Here is a 25095-nt window from a genome sequence, read left to right on the forward strand (position 1 = left end):
AATGGAATAACTGTAAAAAAAAGTCACAACTGCTTATGATGTTTTGCCAGCAAGTTTGGAAACAAACTCTGTATTCACTCTTTGTAAAAAAGCACTCCCCCAGAAGTTATTTTGCCATAAAACCCGTCCTGCGGTTCCCATCTCAGGCAGATCTGTAATGCTGAGAGTTCTGGTGATTAGATGGACGGTCTTGTCACCGGAGGTCCTAAAAGTGGTTCCCCCCTTGGCCTATAAGAGGCTCTCAGAGGCTCCTTGTGTGTAGTGACCTCTTCTTCCACTTGTAGAGCTTGTTGGCCGCTAGACGCCTCTACGACGCAGAGAAGAGGTTTCACCCCGTTACCAGAGGGGGTGTATTATTGGGATGTGAGAGGTTGGATGGTCGTATCCATGACTTGCCTGGCTCATGTGTAATGCATGTGAAGAGCTTGCTGGGACCAATAGTTTGACACTATAAGAATTGAACAAAATCACTGCGGATGTAAATAATTTGAACTGACCATAACTTGGAGGCCAAACCTAAAGCTGCCGGGCCCCAAGGCAGAGTCTGTAACAGGGCCACCTACCATGCACCATTTATAATACTGAGATCTGCTTATGTGGCAGCGGGCTCTTGAGGCTCCTGGGCTCGGCCGCGATGCCACCTCTGCACCAGGGGCGCCAGCCGTCCAGATTTTTCTGGATAGTCCTTAAAAATAGTGCGGTTTTTCTTGGTGTTCATGTAAACCATTGCTACGTGGGATTTCCTGCGGCTGGCGATACTTCAGCAGGTTATCAGGACTGCCATTATTGTCACTTGTATCAGTAAAGGCTGGTCATGAGATCGTATCTGACCGGTAAACATGAATGACTTGTAACCTGTAGTATTCATTATGGCCATCTGTAAGTTTTGGATAAGTAGTCAAGAAAAAAGAAAATTCTGGTTTTCAGCGCTGCTCCGCCCCCTGAAGGGGCTGTTATGTTGGATATGGAAGCCCGGAACAGCCGCACCAAGAGAATCTACACTGTAACCGGTGCCGCTGTTTGTCTATACAGTCGTGGCCAAAAGCTTTGAGACTAACACTAATTTTCGAACGTTTGTGCACCTGTTCAGATGGCCCTGGCCCGGTGCATATACGCCGAGCCTGTAATGCCGTTGGGAGGGCTCTGCTAAACTGTCTTCCCTTTACCTCCCTGTCTCTCAGCAAGGGGAGGAGGCGGGAGGTAGTATTCTAAGCTCCCTCCTCCGCCCCTTGTCGCAGCCAGTAATGGGAGGAAGACAGGGTGAGAACTTAGCAACTAGCTCCACCCCCCTCCTGCCTCTCCCATTACAAACAGCCAGCAAGGGGCGGAGAGGAGGAGGAAAGGGGTGGGCGTTTAGCAGTCACGCTGCTAAACTCCTTCCCACCTCCCTTCTCCGGCTGCTGTCATAGGCTCCCATAAGAGTCTATGCAGCCGCTGTCAGTGTAAAAGTGCCCGGCCGAACTGCACTATCTTGGCTGGCTGGGCGCTTTTACGCCCTCGTTCAGTCTTTCTTATTCACTCATACAGCAAATGTGAACGACTGAACAATTGCTCATTTTTTAACAAGCCAACAGTGTATCTGCCTCTATAAGGCTGCACAAGCGAACTCTGACGGCACTCAGCCATTCGTTTGTTCAAATAATGATCATTCATTGTAAACGGACCCTTAGACTGATGACATGTAATGGAGAGTTTACTTTGTCACTCTGCATTTCACCTGACATTTCATTTTCCTCTGTTCATTGCCTTCTAGAAGTTTTCCTATATTATTACTTAAAGAGGTAACACTTTCAGTATCAATCGTTTTACTATTTGTATAGTTGTATAGATCAGTTTAGGGTTAGTTTTACACTTTTTGGCAATGACTCGGTCTCTACTTTTGCTGCTTTTTACATAATTATTTTTTTCCTTTTAGGTTTTTAGTGCTTCTTTGCTGCCTTCTTGTTTTAGTCGTTTAAACACTTTCTTTTTGCTGTTTATTGCCCCTTTACATCTTTATTGAGCCACATCGGTTTTCTCCTATTACTAACCCTTTTATTCCTGTAAGGTACGAGCCGCTCACAGGAAATAATTAGGATGTTTTTAAACATTTCCCATTGTCCGCATCGATAAGGTAAAGCATCACTAAACTGCACACTGTGTCTTTAAGAACATATATTTGTGTGTAAAAAAAAAACAGAAGACAATCTAGTTTTTGGCTTTTTATTGATTGGTCCCTTGGAAAAAAACATGTACAAAAATGTAAGCCCGTATTGCTGCAATGTGATTGGTCAATAACAATTATGTAGTCTCTATTTTTTGGCACCGGAGTCTTTCATCACACCCCAGAGCGTTAGTTTGTGAACCGAGACTCTCCAAAGTGGAAAGCTACGGCTGCTCTAGGACAGGAGTCCCCAACCGTCAGGAAATGCTGGGAGTTGTAGTTCTGTAACAACTACAGAGTGAAAGGTTATAGTCAGTAACCGGGGGTCTACCCTGAGACGTGGTGCCACCTCTAGATGATGCATCACCTGATCACCTGTGATGTCGCTACATCTAGTGAGGAGACAACGCATTTCACGTTTAGGGCACCAGCGCTTGCTTGACGGACTCTGGAACCCGGGAGGCGTAATAGTTGAAATTGCGCAGAGCTGCCAGGACCCCGGCGGAGTTCATGTGTTTCACATCTTTGTGGTAGTCAAATGTGTTGCCGTGCATATCGGTGAGTTTACCTAGAAAAGACAAGGGTGTAATAGAGGTGAATAAGCCCCAGGCATTATCACAGGGCAGCCCTGGGGTTGCCTATATACACAGCGGGCCCGGAAAGTCTTCAGACCCTCTCACTTCTTCACAGATTATGTTGTGGCCTTGTGTTTCCCATCATTCTGCACTCAGCACCCCACAATGACTAAGTGACAACAGAACGGGAGAAATCTGTACATTTTTAAACAATGAAAACACTACCATTTTGCATTGACATAAGTATTCCCACCCTTCAGTAAGACACTTGACATTTAGCTCCGGGGTCTCCCATTTCTCTTGATCATCTTTGAGATGTTTCTACAACTTGATTGGAGTCACTTGCGGGAAAGTCAGCTGATTGGACATAAAAGATCCCCCATCTATATAAGGTCTCACCGCTCACAATGCATATCAGAGCCAAAACCAAGAGGAGGACAGAACTGCCTGTAGAGCTCAGAGACGGGATTGTGTGGAGGCGCAGAGCTGGAGAAAGGCTACTGAAACATTTTAACTGCACTGACAGTTCCCAAGAACCCAGCGGCCTCCATAATACTTACATGGACCAAGGGACCTTAGACTGCGCAGAAAGTTCACCTTCCAACAAGACAATGACCCTAAGACCCCAGCCAAGACCACCCATAAAGGGCTTAGGGAGAACTCTGTGAAAATCCTTGAGGGGCCCGGCGCGAGCCCTGAACCCAATGGGACATCTCTGGAGAGACCCGACAATGGCTGTCCCACAGATGGCCCCCCCCCCCCATCCAACCTGACAGGGGGCAAAAAAAAATCGACAAGTCCAGGAGTGCAAATCTTGTGGCATCAACCCCAAGAAGACTGGAATCACTGCCAAAGGGGCTTTAACTAATACTGAGTAGAGGGTGGGAATACTTATGTCAATGCACAATGTTAGTTTTTAATTTTTTAAAAATGTACAAAAAGTTCTCCTGCTCTGGTGTCACTTTGTCATTATGGGGTGCTGAGTGCAGAATGACGGGGAACACAAGGCCACAACATAACATGTAAAAAAAGTGAAAGCCTGAAGACGTACCGCTGTAAACGAGAACCCAGCTGTAGACACACAATGCCTCCCTATCTTGTAATGTTTCATGGGTTCAGAAGTTTCTACAAGATATTCTGTGGATGGGATACCCCTTTAAGGATATGCCATCAAAGTCTTATAGGTGCAAGTCCTACCTCTGGGACCAGTGCCTATCTCACACTGTGGCCTCCACTGCTGCCGACCTGGCTGTATGAGGTGGCCGGGGTTGGCTGGGAAGACAGACACAGCTGAACAGGCTTCGCTATGCCGTTTCTGTAACTTACATAGAAGTCAATGGGAGTTACGCAAACAGAGTACAGCGATCTATGCTGTTTTCGTAACTTAGGAGCTATGGAAACAGTGTGACCCGCTCACTGCAGTCTATCCGAGTTACAGAAACAACATAGCTCAGCCGCACCTGGTTATTTCTGTCCTTCTGACTACCTCATATTACAACAATGTTCCTATCGTGGTCAAGTTTGGCCAAGATGGAACTGTCGCTTTAAAAGGGCATGGCTACTAGAGTTTTAAAAATCTTATGGAAAGGTGAGAAGCTAAAAATTTGCATGCAGAGATGAGCTGTGGTTGAAATAAGTTATCGTGGTGATCTGAGTCAGATGGAGAACAAAAATGAAGAAAAAAAACCCATCACCTGTGATCACTGGAGAGAAGTGTGCTATAATTACTTATAAGCTCTGCAGACTCTATATGTAGTTTATATTACTTTATTAGGGGCAGACATATATCTTTTAGACCCTAGCAACACCGCTGGGACCCATGCATCTGAGCAACAAGCTGAAGAGAAGACCCAGGTCCAAATGTACCCTAAAGCCCATAGAACTCTAGTTACACCCCTGGTAAATGACATCCAGTACACTGCTCCTTAGCAGGAGGTAAAGGATGCTAGAAAGAACATAAGACCAAAGATCCTATACCGGCATTCTGCTTGCTTACCTCCAACCGCATGCAGGATTGCCTCCGGAGCACACGTGTCCCACTTTTTGCAACCGGGACTGGCAAACACATAGGCAGAGGCCTGCCCTTCAATCAGCTGAATGATCTGAAATACATATTACACTCATTGTACACAGATTCAAGAAGCAACTCCTTCCAGTCCTGCAGATGTCCAGGAGTCGACCTCTTCTGTCAGGATGGTCAAACTTCTGGGAAAGCTGGGCGAAGCCATTACAACCCCAATAGGATTTGCCTAGACCCCTGAAGGGAGTGATAACCATTGTGAGAATTTTAATGGCAGCCCCCAACTTTCCCGGACACAGATATAGCGGACGGTCCGCAGATGTGAGGATTGCGACAAGTATTACGGCATTATTAAAAATGGGAATGAAAATCATAAATCAGAAGGCATCTGAGAGTTCAGCTCTGAGGCCACGGGGGACCACATAGGTGGGTTGGATAACTCCCATCGAAATGAGGGGAGAGCGCATGCGCGGTGGCCTCTCCATTCATTTAAAGGGGGATTCTGGTGACATTAATTTACCCTACATCCACATGATAGGGTATAATTACCTGATTGGTCAGACCTCCACCAATCGTCATAAAGGTGGTCCCACGTCCCCAAAGAGACTGGCAAAATGAATGAAGGGGCAGTGCGCATGCTCGGCCACTGGTCCATACATTTCAATAGAAGCACCGAAAATAGCCAAGTTCAATTGAAAGGAATGGAACGGCGGCTGAGCAGGTGTGCTGCCACTTCATTCATTTTTCCAGTCTCTCAGGGGACATGGTACTCCCGTCCTAGTAATTTGTGGGTGGTCCAAGGGGCGAGACCCCCAATGATCCTGTGGCTAGGAAATAACGTAATGTCACCAGAATACCCCTTTAAGACCTTGTTCACATCTACATTGGAGTCTCCATTGTAGATACGGTCAAAAAAGCAGAACACCTGGAAGTGTGGAAATATACCAGACACCATGACGGAAGCCCGGCGGACCCCATTATAGTCAATAAAATTCATCAACCTGTGAGGAATCCGGCACCGCTGTCCTATAGCATAGCAGAACAAGAAAAATGAAGAATACTGATGTGATCGAGACTAAAAAGGGGTTATAAGTTGCCCATCAATCAGCTTATTGGCCGGCCAAACATGATGTATTACATGGCTGCCATTGAAATACATGGACATGTCCGGTCCACCAGGATGGAAGCCACTGCAATGTGAAGGGGGTCTCCACTTTGGACAATCCCTACTTGTTAGAAGGGTCTTTTGACAATAAGGGTCTCCAGCCATAAGCTGTAATCTGTTGGGAAACTGTCAGTAAGTATTCAATATTCCCACAGCACCTCCACAGGAGAAATGAAGTATTACACAGAGTCCATTCATATCAATGGGTTGTCTGCGCAGGGCAAGTAATGCTCTTTGTAACTCTCTGCTCTGGACAAGATATCCTGAACAGAGGACCCCCAGCTATTACCCAGAATCCCCTTATAGGGTGCATGAAAGTGGATTTTGAAATCCGTATAAGCTGCAAAAGCCTCTCTGCTCTGGCTCATAGAGAAGGGTGCCATACAGGAGACCCCCCATATATATATAAGGGGATATCTTAGCGAGGCGACACCTTTAACAAGCATTATTATAGACAACACAATCGTCACCTTATTTCCGGCTCCGCCCACACGCACCACTTTATCGGGGTTCATGGCGGCGATGCAGTCATTCACCAGCTTGCTGCTGTGTGATCGAGTGGTGGTGATTATATGTTGGCCTTCAGGGACTTCCTTCAGCTTAAAACCGAATGCTCCGATGCCCAGGACGCCCCAAATGGTTCTTCCCAGGACGGCATCGCCACCAGCCTGAAATTATAGAGCAAGTCCCAGAATAAAAACAGGTCCTATCACCCTAAGAGCCCAGAGGTGTATCTGCGCCGCCCCTCCGCCACAGACCACGCTTTATTAGCACGTTGATGTCACATTATACGGTTAGTCTTTGACATCTGCAGTTCATATCGGTCATTTTCATTAATTATGGTGGTCTGTGACTTGTGGCTCTCCAGCTGTTGTGAGACTACAAGTCCCAGCATGTCCTGACAACAGGCTGAAGATAAAAAAATAATGGAAATGGGGTAATCATTGTTTGCAGCTGAGCTACTGTACCGGCCATTGTAATCGCTTTTTAGTACATTTTTCTTAGAGGCAGGGTGACCAAAAGAAGCAGCTCTGGCGTTGTGTATTTATTCTTTCTAATGACCTGCGCCCTTTGGGACAAATAATAGGTTATTTTGATAGATCGGACTTTACGGTGCAACAATACGAAACATCACTTTTTTTTTTTTTTTATTATTTCAAAAATATGAGAAAAGGGTTTTTTAAACTTTTAATATCCTTACTTTTTAAAAACTATATAAAACTTTTTCCGCACTTATTCCAATTTTCTTTTGAGTCCCCTTAGGGGACTTGAACTTGTGATTGTTTGATCGCTCATACTATACCATAGTAATGCATTCTGGCACGCAGTCTATGAAGGTGTGCCTTGATGAACAAACACTCATGGCAGCCTTGGGGGCCTTCAGCAAACCTCGGGCTGCCGGGACAACCAAATGGAACCTTGCCATTTCTTCCTAAGGAGGCAGTTTGGGTCCCCTGAATACCGATCGTTGGATTTAAATGCCACTGTCAAAATTGACAGTGGCATTTAAAAGGTTAACAGCCGCATTCAGCGTTAGCACTGATCGCAGCTGTTGCGGGTGGGTCTCGGGTGGTAAGGCCAGCCGACACCTGCTGTGTATGAAGGGGTATCAGCTCCTGATCCCGGAGCATACAAACCGCACACAGGGAGGACGTAACTGTATCTCCTTTTGGGTGAAGGGGTTAAAGCGGTATGACATCAATGGTAGATGCCATAACAGACCGATAAATGTGGCTCCCAGAGGTGGGGTCTGCATCTATCTCAAGAACAGAGTCCCCTGACCCGGCTGAATGCAGTGGTCAGGGGAAAAGAGGGAGTATGGAAAAAGCCGCGCAGGTTGCCCTACACCCATAGAAGTGAATGGGAGCTACGGAAGCAGCTGAGCTCGCTGCACTGCGGTTTCCACAATTGTCATTCACTTCTATGGGAGTTCCAGGAACAGGTAGCGCAGCCCGCTCAGCTGTTTCCATACTTTTGGCTGCCATGTACAGAGCTGTATTCTGTCTTGGCCATGACTGATAGAGCACCGCCACCCCTTCATTCTGCAGATCCGTGGGGGTCCAAGGGGGTCTGACGTCCGCATATGACAGGACAGCCCACCCTCCTCCTGCAGAAGAGGGACGGCAGCAGTCCGCATAGTCCCGCCACCCGTTCCTGCTAATGTCGAGTTACCTGGTAGTTGTAGTACGGCTGGTTTATCACCCCGGCAATCGCTTTCCCTTCGTAGGCGATCCCGATAAGAACGGTGACGTGATCCAGGAGGCCTGCGGACAAAAGGGTCATCAGTTCTGTGCCTTTAACTTCAGCTACCAACGGTCCTGGGACGTCCCTCCTAGACAATAGTCTGCCCGCTAATAGAACGCTACGTTAGAATCAGCGCTGGAGGACACGAAAGGCGGATAGAAATGCAGCCACTAAGACCCCCCCTCCGATACGTGACAACATTTAACCCCTTCAAGACCAAGCCTGTTTGTGCCTTAATGAGCACATTTAGGAAATCAGTCATTTAAACGGAGAATAATGCGCCATTTACACGGGAAGATTATCGCTCAACATGCGTTCAAACGATTACATCTGGGCAATAAATCACGCAGAGCGAGTGCAGAATTTAAGAAAAAAAAAAAAAAAAATATATATATATATAAAATCGCTCAGTATTCGTTCAGCGGCTGTTATCGGTGACCTTCAGTCAGCATGAACACCATCGCTGGACCGCGGGCGGCTCCGGTGTAAATGCTCCTCACGTTGAGCGTGAAGCCCGCGATCCAGCGGTGAAGCCTCTCAGTGTAAACGCTCTGTACGAGCGCCGGCGACCTCAGCCGTGACGTCAGCACTTGTGCAGCCATTAACCCGACAGCCGCCTCATGGAGCAGGGCCGTCAGTCTGTAAGCTTGGATCAGCGTCACGTCATATACGGTTTAGGTCATAAGAGAACTTTCTCAGAGCCGTTCTGGAGACTTAAAAAACTAATTGTTTTATTTGTGACGCTTGTAGTTTTTAATTTTAATTTAGATTTAAGTTATAAAGTTTAACGTACCGACCGGGAGCTGAAGAGTTAACTGACCGATGTAATACATCACTGTACGGTGCCGTTCGCACACAGCGGGATCGGTGCAGATAATCGGTCAATCCGGCGTTCGGCCACTCAGGGGGATGTTTATCCGCTACAAACTTCACAGCTACATGTATAGGGTGAAATCAGCTGCAGATACAAGTCCTGCGGACGGCGATGCGGACGGTGATGCGGATGGTGATGCGGACCGCGATGTGGATGGTGATGCGGATGGTGATATGGACCGCGATGCGGATGGCGATGCGGATGGTGATGTGGACCGCGATACGGACGGCGATGCGGACGGCGATGCGGACCGCGATGTGGATGGTGATGCGGATGGTGATATGGACCGCAATGCGGATGGCGATGCGGATGGTGATGTGGACCGCGATACGGACGGCGATGCGGACGGCGATGCGGACCGCGATGTGGATGGTGATGCGGATGGTGATATGGACCGCAATGCGGATGGCGATGCGGACCGCGATGCGGATGGCGATGCGGACCGCGATGCGGATGGCGATGCGGACCGCGATGCGGATGGCGATGCGGACCGCGATGCGGATGGCGATGCGGACCGCGATGCGGATGGCGATGCGGACCGCGATGTGGATGGTGATGCGGATGGTGATGCGGACCGCGATGCGGATGGTGATGCGGACCGCGATGCGGATGGTGATGCGGATGGTGATGCGGACCGCGATGCGGATGGTGATGCGGACCGCGATACGGACGGCGATGCGGACGGCGATGCGGATGGTGATGCGGACCGCGATGTGGATGGTGATGCGGATGGTGATATGGACCGCGATGCGGATGGCGATGCGGATGGTGATGTGGACCGCGATACGGACGGCGATGCGGACGGCGATGCGGACCGCGATGTGGATGGTGATGCGGATGGTGATATGGACCGCAATGCGGATGGCGATGCGGACCGCGATGCGGATGGCGATGCGGACCGCGATGCGGATGGCGATGCGGACCGCGATGCGGATGGCGATGCGGACCGCGATGCGGATGGCGATGCGGACCGCGATGCGGATGGCGATGCGGACCGCGATGTGGATGGTGATGCGGATGGTGATGCGGACCGCGATGCGGATGGTGATGCGGACCGCGATGCGGATGGTGATGCGGATGGTGATGCGGACCGCGATGCGGATGGTGATGCGGACCGCGATGCGGATGGTGATGCGGACTGTGGATTGGCTGCGTGTGAACGCACCTTTATAGATGGAATAGGTTTCTGAACAAATGATTAAGTAGGACCCTAAACTCTACAATCCCCGACACTAACTAGAAGGTCCGGGCGATTGTAATAGAAGGGGTTAATGTGCCATTACACAGCGTTCTCCTTCTCCCTACTGACAGGCGAGGGGCGAGATGCAGCAGCGTCATCAGCAGCGCTGACATGCCAGGAAGTTTGTAGTATACAAGCTTTCCCAGCCAGCACTGTCTGTCACTGATGACGAACCAATCCGTTCCCGATGATGCTGGCTTGCTGTGAATGGAGGCGGGCCGGTACGATCACTAGCGATGATCGCTCCTGTGTAGGACCATAGGAACCATCATCGCTGGAGCGGCCAGTCAGCCATCTGCGCCCAACAGGCTGTCCCATGTTCAAGCACCCCAAGCTGTGAGAAGTTCTACAAACTGCATAGGTTTCCAGTCTTTGGATGCAGACAAGATTGGTCTCATTCACTGACAACAAGCAGAGATTGTGAAAACTAAAGAAACCCCAAAGTAATTTAGAACGGTGCAGAATCCCTCGTTATACAATAATTCGTTTGTGTGAAGCAGTTGCAGGGGTTTACCAGTACGAAGATACTGATCATCTATCCTCAGGACCGGACATCACTAGACGCTGCAGTGCTCAGGTAAGTGCTGCACACCTTCTTAGGCCCATGACATCACGTTCATTGGCCACATGGCCCGTGACATCACGTTCATTGGCCACATGGCCCGTGACATCACGTTCATTGGCCACATGGCCCGTGACATCACGTTCATTGGTCACATGGCCCGTGACATCACGTTCATGCGTCACATGGCCCGTGACATCACATTCATGCTAGTGAATAGGACTGGGCTGCTATACAATGTACAGCACTGTGCCTGCTACGGACTGACGTGGCCGCAGGACTCACCCAGGCACCATGACCACTTCCACCAGCTAATCGTGGGGGTCCTCAGCGGCAGACACCCACCAATCCAATATTTAGGACCGATCCTGAGGGCAGAGCATCAATATCTTACTTCTGCAAAGCCCCCTGTAAATTATTACAGCAGTGAAGGGACCGACCTTCTGTATATTCTTTCGTGCCATCCAGAGGGTCCACCCAGACCACCAACTGTGGAAGAGGAAACACACAGTCAGTAAGTGCACACGTGTAGTCAGGACATGCCATCATAACGCGGAAACATAACTAACTGCCTGGCATCACGGTGGCATATCCTGTAAATCCGGACCCTCACCCCCATCCAGGGTATACAGCCGGGGGCCAGAGGTGGGACCCACACCCATCACACCATCATGGACTGCCCTGTGGATGTGCCATTAAGGACCTGGCTCAGACTGGCCCACAGGGGAATAGGTAAACTCTCTGGTGGGCCCCGAGTCAGGGTGGCCCCCTGGACCGCCACCCTCTGCACGACCGGAGCACATACTGCGTAAATGGGAGTCTACCAATCCCTACCTGCTGCGTTCTCCATATGCTTCAGTGGAAACAGGCCTCACGCACACACAATCGCCACCTACTGAGGAATACGGAGAATGCAGCAGCGAGGAGGCTCCGACAACCATGGTCTTTGGTGCCACATTAACCCCTTGATGCCTTTGGGCATACCTGGATGCTGTCCAGTGCTAGGGTTTGTATGGAGTGAGATCGGGAGCTGATCCCCCTCCATACAGGGCGGGTGCCGGATGTAGCTAACACCCGGGGCAGCAGCCGTGATCAGCACTCATGGTGGTCGCAGTGGTTAACCCCATTAAAATGCCCCGAATGGAATTCAGGAGTCCCTAACGGCCTCCCCGCAATGGGGGTCCTCCGAAGGCCCCCAGGGCTGTCATGTATGAATGCCTACTGCGGTGTGCTTGTATACGGTATAATGTAATACCATGGTATTGCATTATACTGTATGAACAATCAAATGACTGCAAGTTCAAGCCCCAATGGAGACTAAAAAAAAAATGTAAAAATAAGTACAAAAAGATTTTAGTAATTATTGGAAAAAATGAAAGACAGCAAAAGTTTAAAAAAATGTCACACTTTAAAAATGACTGCCTGGCCACCATGCGGGGTGAGTCGGAGAGTGCGGAGGACATAGTGATCACTGGCGCTATTGTTCGCCCCCCCCATAGGGTTTCATCGCCGTTGTGCCTCACATACACCTCCGACAACCAGGATTTATTTTGGGGCCACATGATAGACTCATTCCCCTGATGAGCAGTCGGCCGTTGGTCGGGGGGTTGGCAACGCCCGATGATCTGGTAAAACAAGCGTTCTCGCCTGATGATCGGGTCACGTAAAAGCCCCTAGGGGAGGTCCTAGACATTCAAATCCATGGCGGATGTGAGGATGACGGGGGACGGCGGGTTACCTCCTCCTCTTTGATGTTGTTGTACTGCGATGGAAACGTGGCCTTCAGGATTTCTTCGGACGCTCCTGTCTCGATCAGCTCCTCCGATACGTCTTCCGAGGGCAAATCCTGCGCAGCGGGAAGAAAAGCAGCAGCTTCTGTATAGTCTGTACATGTGGGGTAACGGTGACCCTGCAGCATTACCATAATACCGCCAACAGGGTAGGATATACCATATCAGCACCTGCCCTCACCTCCTCTCCTATGATGGTCAGCCGTGGGAACGTTACTGCCAGAGAGGCACAAATACTCTGCTGCACCAACCGATCCGCGGCTGTCTGCAGGTCATTAGCACCAGTCTGCAACACAGAGATAGCCAGAAGAGTGAGCGCAGCTCTGGAGGATAATACAGCATGTAACTCAGGATCAGTAATGTATGTACACAGTGACTCCACCAGCAGAATAGTGAGTGCAGCTCTGGGGTATAATACAGGATGTAACTCAGGATCAGTATAGGATAAGTAATGGATGTACACAGTGACTCCACCAGCAGAATAGTGAGTGCAGCTCTGGAGTATAATACAGGATGTAACTCAGGGTCAGTACAGGATAAGTAATGTATGTACACAGTGACTCCAAGAGCAGAATAGTGAGTACAGCTCTGGAGTATAATACAGGATGTAACTCAGGAGTAGTACAGGATAAGTAATGTATGTACACAGTGACTCCACCAGCAGAATAGTGAGTGCATCTCTGGAGAAGGGTGTGTGCTGGTGAGCTCTGCTGAGATCCAGAGGGTGTGGTCGCCTAAGGCACAGCTCCAGAGTTTTGGCCCAGCAAGGCGTGCTGTTTCTGGGGCTTCCAGCAACAATGGAGCCCCTGACCTCCTCCCTCCGGCTTCGGTCGGGGGGAGGGAGGGTTGAATCCCAGGAGGGAAAGCGAGCTAGTCGGGGCAGCAGCAATGTCACCCCGACTCCCCGGGTGGATACAGAGTCCAGGAGGACAAGATCCCAAGCTAAAGAAAAACAGGTCAGTGCTAAAAGACAGCCTATCGGTTGGGGCGAACGCCAAAAGGGAGAGTCTGTGGAGGAGCTGGCATCCCGTATCGCCACACATATGCGGGATTATGAAGAGGCTGGGAAAGAGCTGGTGAAACAGCGCAGAGAGCTACAAGCAGCCCGCTGTGACATGGAGCGAGCCTCCCGTGGTAAAAAGGTCGCAATAAGCCAGAAAATTAAAATCTGTGAGGAGGCTATTGAAATGTATGAGGAGGAAAGGGAGAGGATCCTGGAGACCAGCGGTCCCTTCAGGGAAAAGTTGCTTAATGACAGGCAGTTCTCCCAGATGGCAGCCAGGAGCCCTGGCAGCAGAAAAACTGCACGTAAATACCAACCCAGCAGCACAGAAGAATCGGAAGCTTTGGAGGGGCGGGCGGCATGCTCTGCTGAGCAGCAGTCCTCGCTGCAACCAGGAACGGGCACCAGCATCCCTGCGGAGCAGATCGGCCTGCCCTCATCGTCAGATGACTCGGATGGCAGTGAGTACGGGAGCAGCAGCAGCGGACAGGGGGCGCTGTTGTTGCAGCAGATCATGCTGCAGGAGTCCCCTGCAAGGATGCAGGCTATGCACTTTGGGGATGAACTACCACCGGAAACAGCAGCGGGAGGTAAAAAGACAAAGGCAAAGAAAAAGAAGAATCAAGCTTACATCCAGGAGAGGTTCGTTTACGTAACCAAGCACCCTGGCCTGATTGCAAAGTCAGGACAGGGGGCTAGCCCTGGGCTCCTAGACCCGGCCTCTGTTGTGAGTCCGGTGCAGGGGACCAGGGAAGAGAGGGTTAATGCGACCCAAAACTCCAAGCCCGCTTGCGCCAGTAGTGGGACTGGAGGAGTTAAGGAGGCAGAAAAGGTTAAAATGAAGGGTCGTGGCCAGACCGGAGGCACTGACGCTGTTAGTCGCAACCCAGTGGGAGGGGGAGGCGATTTGGCGCCAGGTGGCATAAGTAAAGATGGCGGCTTGGCTGTCCCCCCTGTGTCCCTGAAGTGCCTGTCGGGGGCTGAGGGGCCGCAGTGGGTGGTGGTCGGGTCGGCCAATCCTCCCACCCATCCCGTATGTCCCGCTGCAGATCCCGGAGTCGCTGGTGTGGGCGGAGCTTTAACAACAAATCCATCTAAATTGCGCAGGGCGAATACGGTTTTGCAGCCTCTGTCGGCTGCTGAGGTTGGGGACTTGCCCTCTGGGGAAAAATTAACTAAACAGAAGACAGGGCCTGGTCAGGAGAAGGGTGTGAATGTGAGTAGCCCTGTTACCCCCGCTACTGCTGCTGTTGTTTCTGTACCTCCAAATGTCCCCAAACCCCCAGGTTCATTGCCTGCTGATCAAGCAGGTACAGTTTCAGTAGATGGTCGGGGGTGGGACAGGATCCAGTTGGCCCTCCAGCGGCGACAACATCTGGCAGAAGTTATGCCAGTGTCGCCGCTGGGGGGAGGGGAGAGGCGTCCTCCTTGTCTTCGGGCTCCGGGGACGGTGTCTTACAGCGGCGTCTCCTGGAGGCTTTGAGGAGAGGGGAGAGCTCAATGACTGTAGGAGGTAGAGTTGTGGACTTGTCTCTTTGGGTAGAGAGACATGGACTTGGAGCCTTCCGAGAGCAAAGGGGGGAGACCGTATGGTCCCTGCCGACAACCGGGCAGGACATTGGCCGTAGGAACGTGGCTCGTCTTCAGTGGAGAGGCAGTGATGCATGCCCATCGAGGGGCAAAGTGGTTGAGCTTCTGCTGAGGATGGGTTTTAGGGCGCAGGACATCTATGCCCTTATCCACCCCTACGGCTCGTCTGAGTTAGACATCAGCTTTGCTCGCCCAGAGGGCCTTGAGCTCTTCTGGGGGAACTATGAGCTGATGAAGGACGAGCCCGGCTGGCGTGGTTTTGCTGCGCAAGTGGTAACCCGCCAAACTGGAGTGAAGAGAGTGACCGTTCTGACCCGTAATGAGTCCCTCTCTTGTTATGACATCATGACTTGGCTCAGTCGCTACGGTGAGGTAGTGGATATGCCGCAAAAAAACAGAGATGAGCACGGCATCTGGTCCGGAGCCTGGACATTCATGGTAAAACTAAAGCGTTCAGGGAACTCGGTGGCCCACATACCATCCGCGGCTTTCCTCGGTAGGGATCGCATTCTGGCCTTCTACCAGGGGCAACCGAAGCTCTGTCACAAGTGCGGCGACCCCACACATTTGAGTGCCGCCTGTAATGTCATCAAGTGCGCTCTGTGTGGCGAGGTAGGTCATCTTGCGGCATCTTGTGCGGAGATTAGGTGTCACCTGTGTGGTGACCTCGGTCACCCATTCAGCCGCTGTCCACGCTCTTTCGCCAATGCGGTCATGGCCCCAACGGAGGAGAGCCATGAGGTTGCCTCTGCAGGGGAAGGGACCAGCAGAGGCGGAGGAGTCCAGGAGCCTGTGAAGAACAAACATGTTGGGGCTGCTGCACTAAGGCGCCAAGAGAAGCGCAGAAAGAACAGAGAACTGGTGGAGACCCAGGTGGCAGGTGGGTCAATGCTGGCACCTGTTCTGGATGCGACTCGTGTGGCTGAGGCTCCAGGGGAGGGCGAGTTGGATGAGGAGGTCAAAAGGATCCAGAGGGAGGAGGCTGCCACTTCTTCAGATTCCTCCCGCTATGAAAGTGTGGATGAGGATGGCAAGGAGTGGCGACAGAAAAAGCGAAAGCAGGGCACCGGGGAAAAAAAGAAAAAAATGCGGGAAAGAAGAACTTCCCCTATACTGGCCCAGGTGCAGGAAGGTAAACCAAACTCGCCTCTTGTTGAGCTCTCCAACAGGTTCCAAGCTCTCTCCTCTTCAGAGGAGGAGGTGGAGGGTGAGGATCCTGGAGCAAGTGTGCGGCCTACAGGGGGCGCCGAGTCTTCCTCTTGTGAGCGTACAGTAACCTCCAAGGGGAGGGCTGGCCCAGGGCCCGGTAACAAGGACGACGAGGTTGAGGAGCCCCTTGCCATGGACCTTTCGGTATCAAAAAAACGTGGCAAGGGGTCTTCCTCAGACCCTGAAGTGAAAAGGGGTGGGAAGAAGAAAGCCATTTAACTCAATCATCAAAGATGGCGGCACCCGCTCCGTTGACTCTGGCATCAATTAACGTTGCCAGCATTAAGTCAGATATGGCGAGATTTGCGGCCTTTGATTTTCTCGGCCGTGTTGAAGCCGACATTTTGTTTTTGCAAGAGACCAGGCTGCCAAATTTAGCAGCTATACATAAAGCAAAGAGGGAGTGGAGGTCCGGACCATCCTACTGGTCTCTTGCGGCCGAGCCATATAGCGGAGTGGCGGTTCTTTTTACCGCAGCGGTTGAATGCCGACGGGTTATTGAGTTAGAAATAGGGAGGTGCCTGATCCTGGATGTTCTCATGAAGGGACAAGAGCTTCGGCTAATCAACATCTACGGTCCCCAAACCAAGCGGGACCGCAAGGATCTCTTTATGAGGATCAAGCCGTACCTTTTTACCAGTCGGCAGGTGATCTTTGGGGGTGACTTTAACGCAGTCACAAGGACCTGTGACAGGGGAGGCTCCCTAGGCAAGCTGACTTATGATAGCGTCGCGCTTAATAGCATAGCTAGCGAAGCTCGCCTGGTGGATGTCCACATCCGGCACACCCCAGGCCACGCGGGTTTCACCTATTATAGAGGCGAGTGCAGGTCTAGAATAGATAGGTTTTATTTGAAGGAGGAAGCCATCTCTTCACCAGTTTCTGTTGTTGAGGTTGAATTCTCCGACCACTGTCTGATTTTGTTTTCCCTGAATGTTGCAGAGACCCCCAGGATGGGTAGAGGCTTATGGAGGCTGAATTCATCACTCCTGGAGGAAGCAGAGATAAGACAGTCCTTTGAGGATTTTCTGCAGAGCCAGGTACCATTACTGGATCTTTGTAGCAGTAAGTCAGAGTGGTGGGAGATGCTCAAGATCAGGGCGGCAAGGTTCTTCCACCAGCTCTCTAGCCTCAGGAGCCTGAGTAAGTACCGTCTTTATCAGGGCCTGAGGAGGAAACGCGAACATCTCGTCTCGACTGGAGGTAGCCGCGAGGAGATCTCCAGAGTGAAGTCTTTGCTCAAAGGGTGTCAGTATAATAGGCACGCATCTTTGGTTTTTGAGAGGGACTTCGGGAAGTACCACTCGCCCGACCCTTACAGAAACTGCAAGATGTCAGTGAATCGTAAAGTTGTCACTGGACTGATCGACGGTACGGGATCTCTGAACAGGTCCAGATCAGGGATTCTGGAAGTCATCAGATCCTTCTACTCGCACCTTTTGAGAAAGAGGGATCTAGATCGAGATGTGATGTCGGCTTTCCTGGCTGAAGCTGTTCCTGAGCCAGGGGATGACATCTCCCTTAATGTTTTGACAGAGGAGATCAACATAGAGGAAGTTAAACTGGCGATTGATGGGCTTGCGCTCAAAAAATCGCCAGGACCGGATGGCTTAACATCCGAGTATTATAAAACCTTTAAGGACCTCTTGAGTCCCCTCTTGACTGAGGTTTTCAATGAGTGTCTTTCCTCGGACACTCTCCCAAAGTCAATGAGGAGGTCGGCTTTGATCCTTCTGTCAAAGGGTAAAGACTCGAGCCGTATTGAGAACTGGCGTCCCATAACACTTCTCAATACGGACAGGAAGGTTCTGGCAAAAGTGCTGTTTAATCGGGTGGTCAAGTTTGCACCCCGGCTCCTCTCGGGCGCCCAGCATTGCTCTGTTCCAGGCCGTAGCACCTTTAGTGCTGTTCTAGGTGTCAGGGAGGCAGTGGAGCTGGGTAGGGCTGGTCACTGGGAGGGGTACCTGCTGTCCTTGGATCAGGCCAAAGCGTTTGATCGGGTTAATCACGAGTACCTCTGGTCTGTTCTTCTGAGATATGGCCTGCCAGTGGGGTTTGTCAATTGGCTCAGGACATTGTACGCGGGGGCTGAGACTTTCCCGCTAGTGAACGGTTGGGTCGGTCACCCATTTGAGGTTGGGTCTGGCGTCCGTCAGGGTTGTCCTCTGAGCCCCTTGCTGTACGTGTTTGCCATTGATCCCTTCCTTAGGAGGATTGATGGTGGGCCTATGGCGGGGGTCGGGATGGATCGGACGGTGCCGGAAGCCACCCTCAGGGTGGCAGCGTACGCTGATGACGTCACCGTCTTTGTGTCCTCGAGGGGGGAGGCAGAGTACGTGATGTCAGAGGTGGATCGCTACTCGGAAGCATCCGGGTCCGGCATCAACTGGGATAAGTGCGAAAGTCTCTGGTTAGGAAGGGGAGATCCTACATTTGGTCTCCCGGACACCCTTCCAGTGCCCCAGGACTCGGCTAAAGTTCTCGGCATCAAATTTGGCCGGGGAGATTACCCCATGCAAAATTGGGTGGTCAGGCTCGATGGTGCCACTCAGAAGGTGGCCCAGTGGAAGGGTTGGTCTTTGACCCTTCGGGAAAGGGTTAACCTGATCAAAACATACCTGCTCCCTTTATTCATCTACCTGGGCAGCGTATGCATTTTGCCAGAGCCTCTCTGGACCCGGGTCTACAACCTGTTCTTCCTAATGTTGTGGGGGAACAGGTTGAACCTAATTAGGAGAGATGTCACATACCGCACGAGGAGATTAGGGGGGTTATCTATGGTCAACCCCGTGGTGTTTCTCGTAAACACCTTTGTTAAGATCAATATAGGCAACCTCTGGCAAGAGAGGGCTCCTCCGTGGGTATTCTCCTGTTGGGGATGGCTTCGGCCTTTCTTCCAGGAATGGGAGACTGGAGGGCGAGTGAAGGATCTTCGCACGCCGCACGGGCATCTTCCGGCTTACGCTACCGTGGTTCTGAAGATGATACGTCGGTGGGGTCTGGGGATGTGGGAGATCAGAACTCTGTCGAGGAAACTCCTCGATAAGAGGGTTCTGTTGACCCATTTCCAGAAGCCCCTGGCGCTCAAGGACTGCCCAAGTCGGGACCTGGAGGGAGGGTTACGTTTATTGAATTCTGACAGGATCCCCTTGAAGTTTTGGGACTTGACTTGGCGCTGTTTCCACGGGAGACTGTATGTAAGGGGCAACTTGAAGAGCAGGCCGCTGGTGGATAGGGGCTGTCCCCGCCAGGAGTGCAGCGATGTGCTGGAAAGCATGGAGCATTTCCTGCTTCAGTGTCCCTTTAATACAGAGGTATACAATCGGGTGGGAGCCTCCATTGGTTGGCCCAGGTTGGCACGCCTCTCGTATGCGGAATGGGTCTATGGGGCATTCAGGGACCTTGGTGGCAGGGACCGGTGCACTTTATTCTTAGTCAGCCTAGTGGTCAGGTTTCACATTTGGAATGCACGGTGTTTAGTCTCGACGGAAGAGAAAATCCTCCCCGTGGATGAGGTGAATAGGAACATCCTGGGTGACCTGGTGAAGGTGCGCTCTTTGGATTATGAGAGGTTGGGCACGACTAAGGCCTCTCTCCTATGGAGAGGGTTTGTATTTCGTTAGGGACAGTCTTCTTATTGTTAGGGTCTTTGTAGGGACAGAATAGGGAGAGGTAGGGACAGTTTCTCTGAGGGTAAGTTTTAGGGAAGGAGTAGGGACATTGTAGGGACAGATTAACTATAGGGATAGTTTTTTCTCTACCTGGTCGGTGCCCGGCTTATCATATCCAGTCCTTGTGGAGGGCTGAGTGTGACACTAGTAGAGTTTTTGTTTTCGGTCAAAGATGAAGTATGTACGGCTGCAGGTAACTGAACCTTAGGCTTTCGGGTATTAATATGTAGTGTTGGTTTGTAGGTGTGTAATATAAGATATGTTATATGTTTTGTTTTGTATATAGGGCTAGGGGTTCTAGATAGGTTGGGTGGGGGTTTATTGGGGGGAGGGGGGGGGATTTATGCCTCAGCCGTAGCTTGACACGTCCCGGACAATGAACACTGGGCATGGACTGTTGGTGCGGGCGTGGCCCTCAGGCTGCGGCGGGCAAGGCATGTAATGCGGTGCAGTTTGGCCCGTCCTGGACAGAAACATTGGGCACGGACTTGGGATGCAGGCGTGGCCCCCAGGCTGCACTGTATGGGTGGAGTGCTGGGTGTGTGGTGGCGGGGAATTAGCTAAGGAATAGTTGGGATAATTGAATTCATTTTAGTTTTGTGTGCATTTATATATTTAAAAAAAAAAAAATGATAAAAAAAAAAAAGAAAAAAAAAAAGCAGTTATATTGATAAGATTTATTATGTGTTTTTTCCCCTCATTTATGTGCTGTTTATTTTGGTTTGTTCTTAGCTTATTATAATTTGGACCGCAGCAGGTCTGGATTAGGTCAGACTGGATCCCTCGAGTTAGATTGTTATATATAGCTTTATTTTGTCTCCTCCCCCAAACCCTTAGTTTAGTATCCCGTTTTTCATGTTTTCTTCAGTTGCAGATTCTATAGGTTGTGATGGTTTGGATGGTGTGCAGTGTGTGTGCGGTATGTTAGCCTGACCAGAAGGACCGTTTCGTTATAATTTAAGGACAAGTTTCGTTGACCGAGAGCCGGACTTTTGTATTTAGTATTAACAATTTGTATTTCGTTATTGTCTCTGTGAGCCGTGAGGCGGGTCTGTTTTGTTGCTGTTATGTTTTTTAATTTTATAATAAAAAAGATCTACAGGATGTAACTCTGGATCAGTACAGGATAATTAATGTATGTACACAGTGACTCCACCAGCAGAATAGTGAGCGCAGCTCTGCAGTATAATACAGGATGTAACTCAGGAGCAGTACAGGATAAGTAATGTATGTACACAGTGACTCCACCAGCAGAATAGTGAGTGCAGCTCTGGAGTATAATACAGGATGTAACTCAGGAGCAGTACAGGATAAGTAATGTATGTACACAGTGACTCCACCAGCAGAATAGTGAGTGCAGCTCTGGGGTATAGAACAGGATGTAACTCAGGAGCAGTACAGGATAAGTAATGTATGTACACAGTGACTCCACCAGCAGAATAGTAAGTGCAGCTCTGGAGTATAATACAAGATGTAACTCAGGAGCAGTACAGGATAAGTAATGTATGTACACAGTGACTCCACCAGCAGAATAGTGAGCGCAGCTCTGCAGTATAATACAGGATGTAACTCAGGAGCAGTACAGGATAAGTAATGTATGTACACAGTGACTCCACCAGCAGAATAGTGAGTGCAGCTCTGGAGTATAATACAGGATGTAACTCAGGAGCAGTACAGGATAAGTGATGTATGTACACAGTGACTCCACCAGCAGAATAGTGAGTGCAGCTCTGGGGTATAATACAGGATGTAACTCAGGAGCAGTACAGGATAAGTAATGTATGTACACAGTGACTCCACCAGCAGAATAGTAAGTGCAGCTCTGGAGTATAATACAGGATGTAACTCAGGAGCAGTACAGGATAAGTAATATATGTACACAGTGACTCCACCAGCAGAATAGTGAGTGCAGCTCTGCGGTATAATACAGGATGTAACTCAGGAGCAGTACAGGATAAGTGATGTATGTACACAGTGACTCCACCAGCAGAATAGTGAGTGCAGCTCTGGAGTATAATACAGGATGTAACTCAGGAGCAGTACAGGATAAGTGATGTATGTACACAGTGACTCCACCAGCAGAATAGTGAGTGCAGCTCTGCGGTATAATACAGGATGTAACTCAGGATCAGTACAGGATAATTAATGTATGTACACAGTGACTCCACCAGCAGAATAGTGAGTGCAGCTCTGGGGTATAATACATGATGTAACTCAGAATCAGTACAGGATAATTAATGTATGTACACAGTGACTCCACCAGCAGAATGCCAACTGTGGATGCCTGCTGAGGGCTATTTGATTATTCTGATTGGAGATTTGTGTGTTTCACTGCATATGTGTCATACGGGTGCTAAACAGTAACTGAGGCTCAGCCCCGTTCTATACATCAGCCTGCATTGTACACCGCAGTAAAGCAGTCGGCACATGTGTGATACAAGATTCTGACTTACCTTTTCGATTATGCCCAGATCCCCGCTGCTCATGACATCTCTGACAGTTGCCCCGGCTTTCTCAGCCACCGAGTGTGCGGCGGCCACCAACCTCGCTAACAAAATAGGAGCTGAAGACATTGTGAACGCTGGCAGGAGATAAGCAACGCAGACAAATGTTAGTGGCCATAACAGCATCCAGCAGACGCCTACCCCACTGCACGGGCCGCGGCGGGAGGTTTGTGAATGGCCTCACAAGTCCCCGGCAGGAGACAAACACTCGTCCTTCATCAGACTGTGAATGGCGGCCCAACAGGACTCAGATCTAGAAACGAGACCCATTGGTGGGATCCATCAACTCTCAGCTGGGACCGCTCATGGGAGAACTCTGGCTGACACTGCGTATGGGATAACTGTCTGGCTGAGACCATGGCAGTGCTCACCGACCGGGAAGGCCCACAGTGGGGGGGCTCACCAACTGGTAAGGCCCGCGGGGAATAAGGGGGGGGGGGGGTGCTTACCGACCGGGAAGGCCCGCAGTGGGGGGGCTCACCAACTGGGAAGGCCTGCGGGGGGATGAGGGGGGGGGTGCTCACCGACCGGGAAGGCCCGCGGGGAATGAGGGGGGGGCGGTGCTCACCGACTGGGAAGGCCCGCAGTGGGGGGGGGGGGGGGGGGGGCTCACCAACTGGGAAGGCCCGCGGGGAATGGGGGGGTTGTGCTCACCGACCGCAAAGGCCCGCAGGAAGTCAGAGATAACAACAAGTAAGCGATATAGTGAGCAATACGTTTGCATTTACACGGACCGATTGAGCAAATCTGTTACGTGCAAACGGGCCGTAATGCAGGGGCTTACTACTGAAATGTGCGTGCTGATTGGCCGGATTTTCCAGCAGAGTGTGTGTGCCGCGGATATGGACCGTCTGCGACATTGTAACCCGAAATCAGACTCCATGTTCAACATCCGGGACGGACCGTGATGTGCGGAAAATATGGTGTCCCGGGGGGGGGGTGTTAATAAAACTCTAAAAGTACCATAAACTCCTCGGCGATGGAGAACAGGGGGCGCTTGTCCTCCTGAGCAGTAATCCTGCAGCTCCCGCTGACCCGCCTGCAATCACAGCAGGCCGGAGGCTGTTTACACAGCGGGCGGAGGCTGCAGATGACATTGCTGGCCGCCACCTTTACTCCAGAGTATGAGGATTGTGCAATCAGACGAGCGGCCGGCAACCAGCACTGTTATGTGAGCACGGGGAGCTCGGTGGGGATGCCGCCGTGTGAACGCTCCCCGCTTTTAGGCGCGGTTTTTGCATTTGCTGAGTTTTTTGAAGTCCCATTGTTTTCTGTGGACAAAATGAAGCGGAAAACGAAACCGGCGCGGCGATTCTTCATTTTACACGATGCGCATTTTAAATGCATTTTTGAAAAAAAACGTTGTGAAAACACGGACCGCGTTACAAATCACTGCGACGCGCCTGTCAGTGTATGCTGCCGTGTAACACGCCGGGTGAGCGGTGCTCTTACACGGGCGATTCTTCCCGGCAGGAACAGAAAAAAACCATTCTATTTGAAAATGGCGGAAAGCAGCTGAAAAACCTTGACTTTTGCCCGACAACCAAAAACACTCAAGTAAAGAAAAACGTCACAAAAACAAAAATGTTTGCATCGACTTCTAGTTAATATAAGGGGGAAATGGCGCAACGTCCGGGCGTTGTGATGCAAACTCTATGTGCGAACCGCCCGGCTGGAAACACTGCGGTCATGAAGGGGTTAAAGGAGCTTTCCACCTTGTTGTAGGGACCTTCCGCTGGACGCACCGCAGCATACGGCTGGAGCCGCCGGCGCAGAGATCCACGCCGCAACCCGGAGCGCTGCAGGCAGAAGTCAGCAGTTTATGAATTGCGCATCAATATCCGCGAAGAGCCGCGCTGAACTTTCCGCGTTCGCATTCTGTCCCGTAAAAGAGAACATTGATGGCTGTCGGTAAAATAAGACCCCCTGCAAAAAAAAAAGGGGGCCACAGCAAAGACCCTGCACCCCGTCCCCTCCTATTACGGATACGGCAGAAGGCGTCATTAATAATCCCGCCCGCCACGTCTGACTTTGTCGCCTACCTACCTGCGCGGCGCAGACTGCAGACAGCGCTGACTGCCAGTAAGTGCAGCGGTCTGCACAACATCTCTCCTCATGTACTTCCTATGTCAGCGGGCTCCTCCTGGGTCCTAGAGCCCTCATATCTGCTGACTCACAGACCCTGCGCTGATATAATCATATTACGCTCCAGCAGCGTTCCCGCGGACATTCATCTGGCGGCTGACACCCCTCCGCCAGGCGCCTTCATCCCATTTAGTGGCCCCATCCGTCTCTCTGTACGGCACCCAGCTTTCCCAGAGTCCTGAACGGCGAGGAATCTGTTACTGTGACTGTGAACAGAGTGGTCGTTCAGGAGTCGGGGAAGCTGGGTGACACTCGTGCTGGAGCTGGCGGCCATATTGGTTGTCACAAACCACTAATGCGCGCCGTTCTGGATCTGACGCAACGCGATCAGGAAACGGCAAGAAATTCAAACGCGCGGCT

The 25095-nt window shown here is 50.9% G+C and overlaps 1 protein-coding gene across 2 annotated transcripts; it reads right to left on the minus strand.

Moving 5' to 3' along the window:
- Nucleotides 1-2188: 2188 nt before the first annotated feature.
- Nucleotides 2189-24740, minus strand: BPNT1 (3'(2'), 5'-bisphosphate nucleotidase 1). 2 transcript variants are annotated; one of them, XM_066595086.1, is made up of 9 exons: nt 24637-24740; nt 22540-22667; nt 12795-12899; nt 12562-12669; nt 11264-11312; nt 8076-8167; nt 6374-6571; nt 4715-4820; nt 2189-2711 (listed from the first exon to the last, which is right to left on the minus strand). In XM_066595086.1, the coding sequence occupies exons 1-9, from the start codon at nt 24695-24697 to the stop codon at nt 2563-2565; spliced, it is 996 nt and encodes a 331-aa protein (XP_066451183.1). In that variant the 5' UTR covers nt 24698-24740; the 3' UTR covers nt 2189-2562. The 2 variants fall into 2 exon arrangements, with proteins under 2 accessions (XP_066451183.1, XP_066451184.1); XM_066595087.1 differs by having other exon boundaries at nt 24633-24651.
- Nucleotides 24741-25095: the final 355 nt, after the last annotated feature.

Source organism: Eleutherodactylus coqui, chromosome 3, assembly GCF_035609145.1.
Source record: "Eleutherodactylus coqui strain aEleCoq1 chromosome 3, aEleCoq1.hap1, whole genome shotgun sequence".
Taxonomy (NCBI): Eukaryota; Metazoa; Chordata; class Amphibia; order Anura; family Eleutherodactylidae; genus Eleutherodactylus; species Eleutherodactylus coqui.

Coding starts and splice junctions, on each gene's coding strand:
- BPNT1 (XM_066595086.1), bottom strand. CDS start 24,697: ATGTTGTGCAGACCGCTGCACTTACTGGCAGTCAGCGCTGTCTGCAGT. Junction 22,668..24,636: donor CTGCAGTCTGCGCCGCGCAG/GTAGGTAGGCGA, acceptor ATCTCCTGCCAG/CGTTCACAATGTCTTCAGCT. Junction 8,168..11,263: donor CACGAAAGAATATACAGAAG/GTCGGTCCCTTC, acceptor TTTTGTCCGCAG/GCCTCCTGGATCACGTCACC.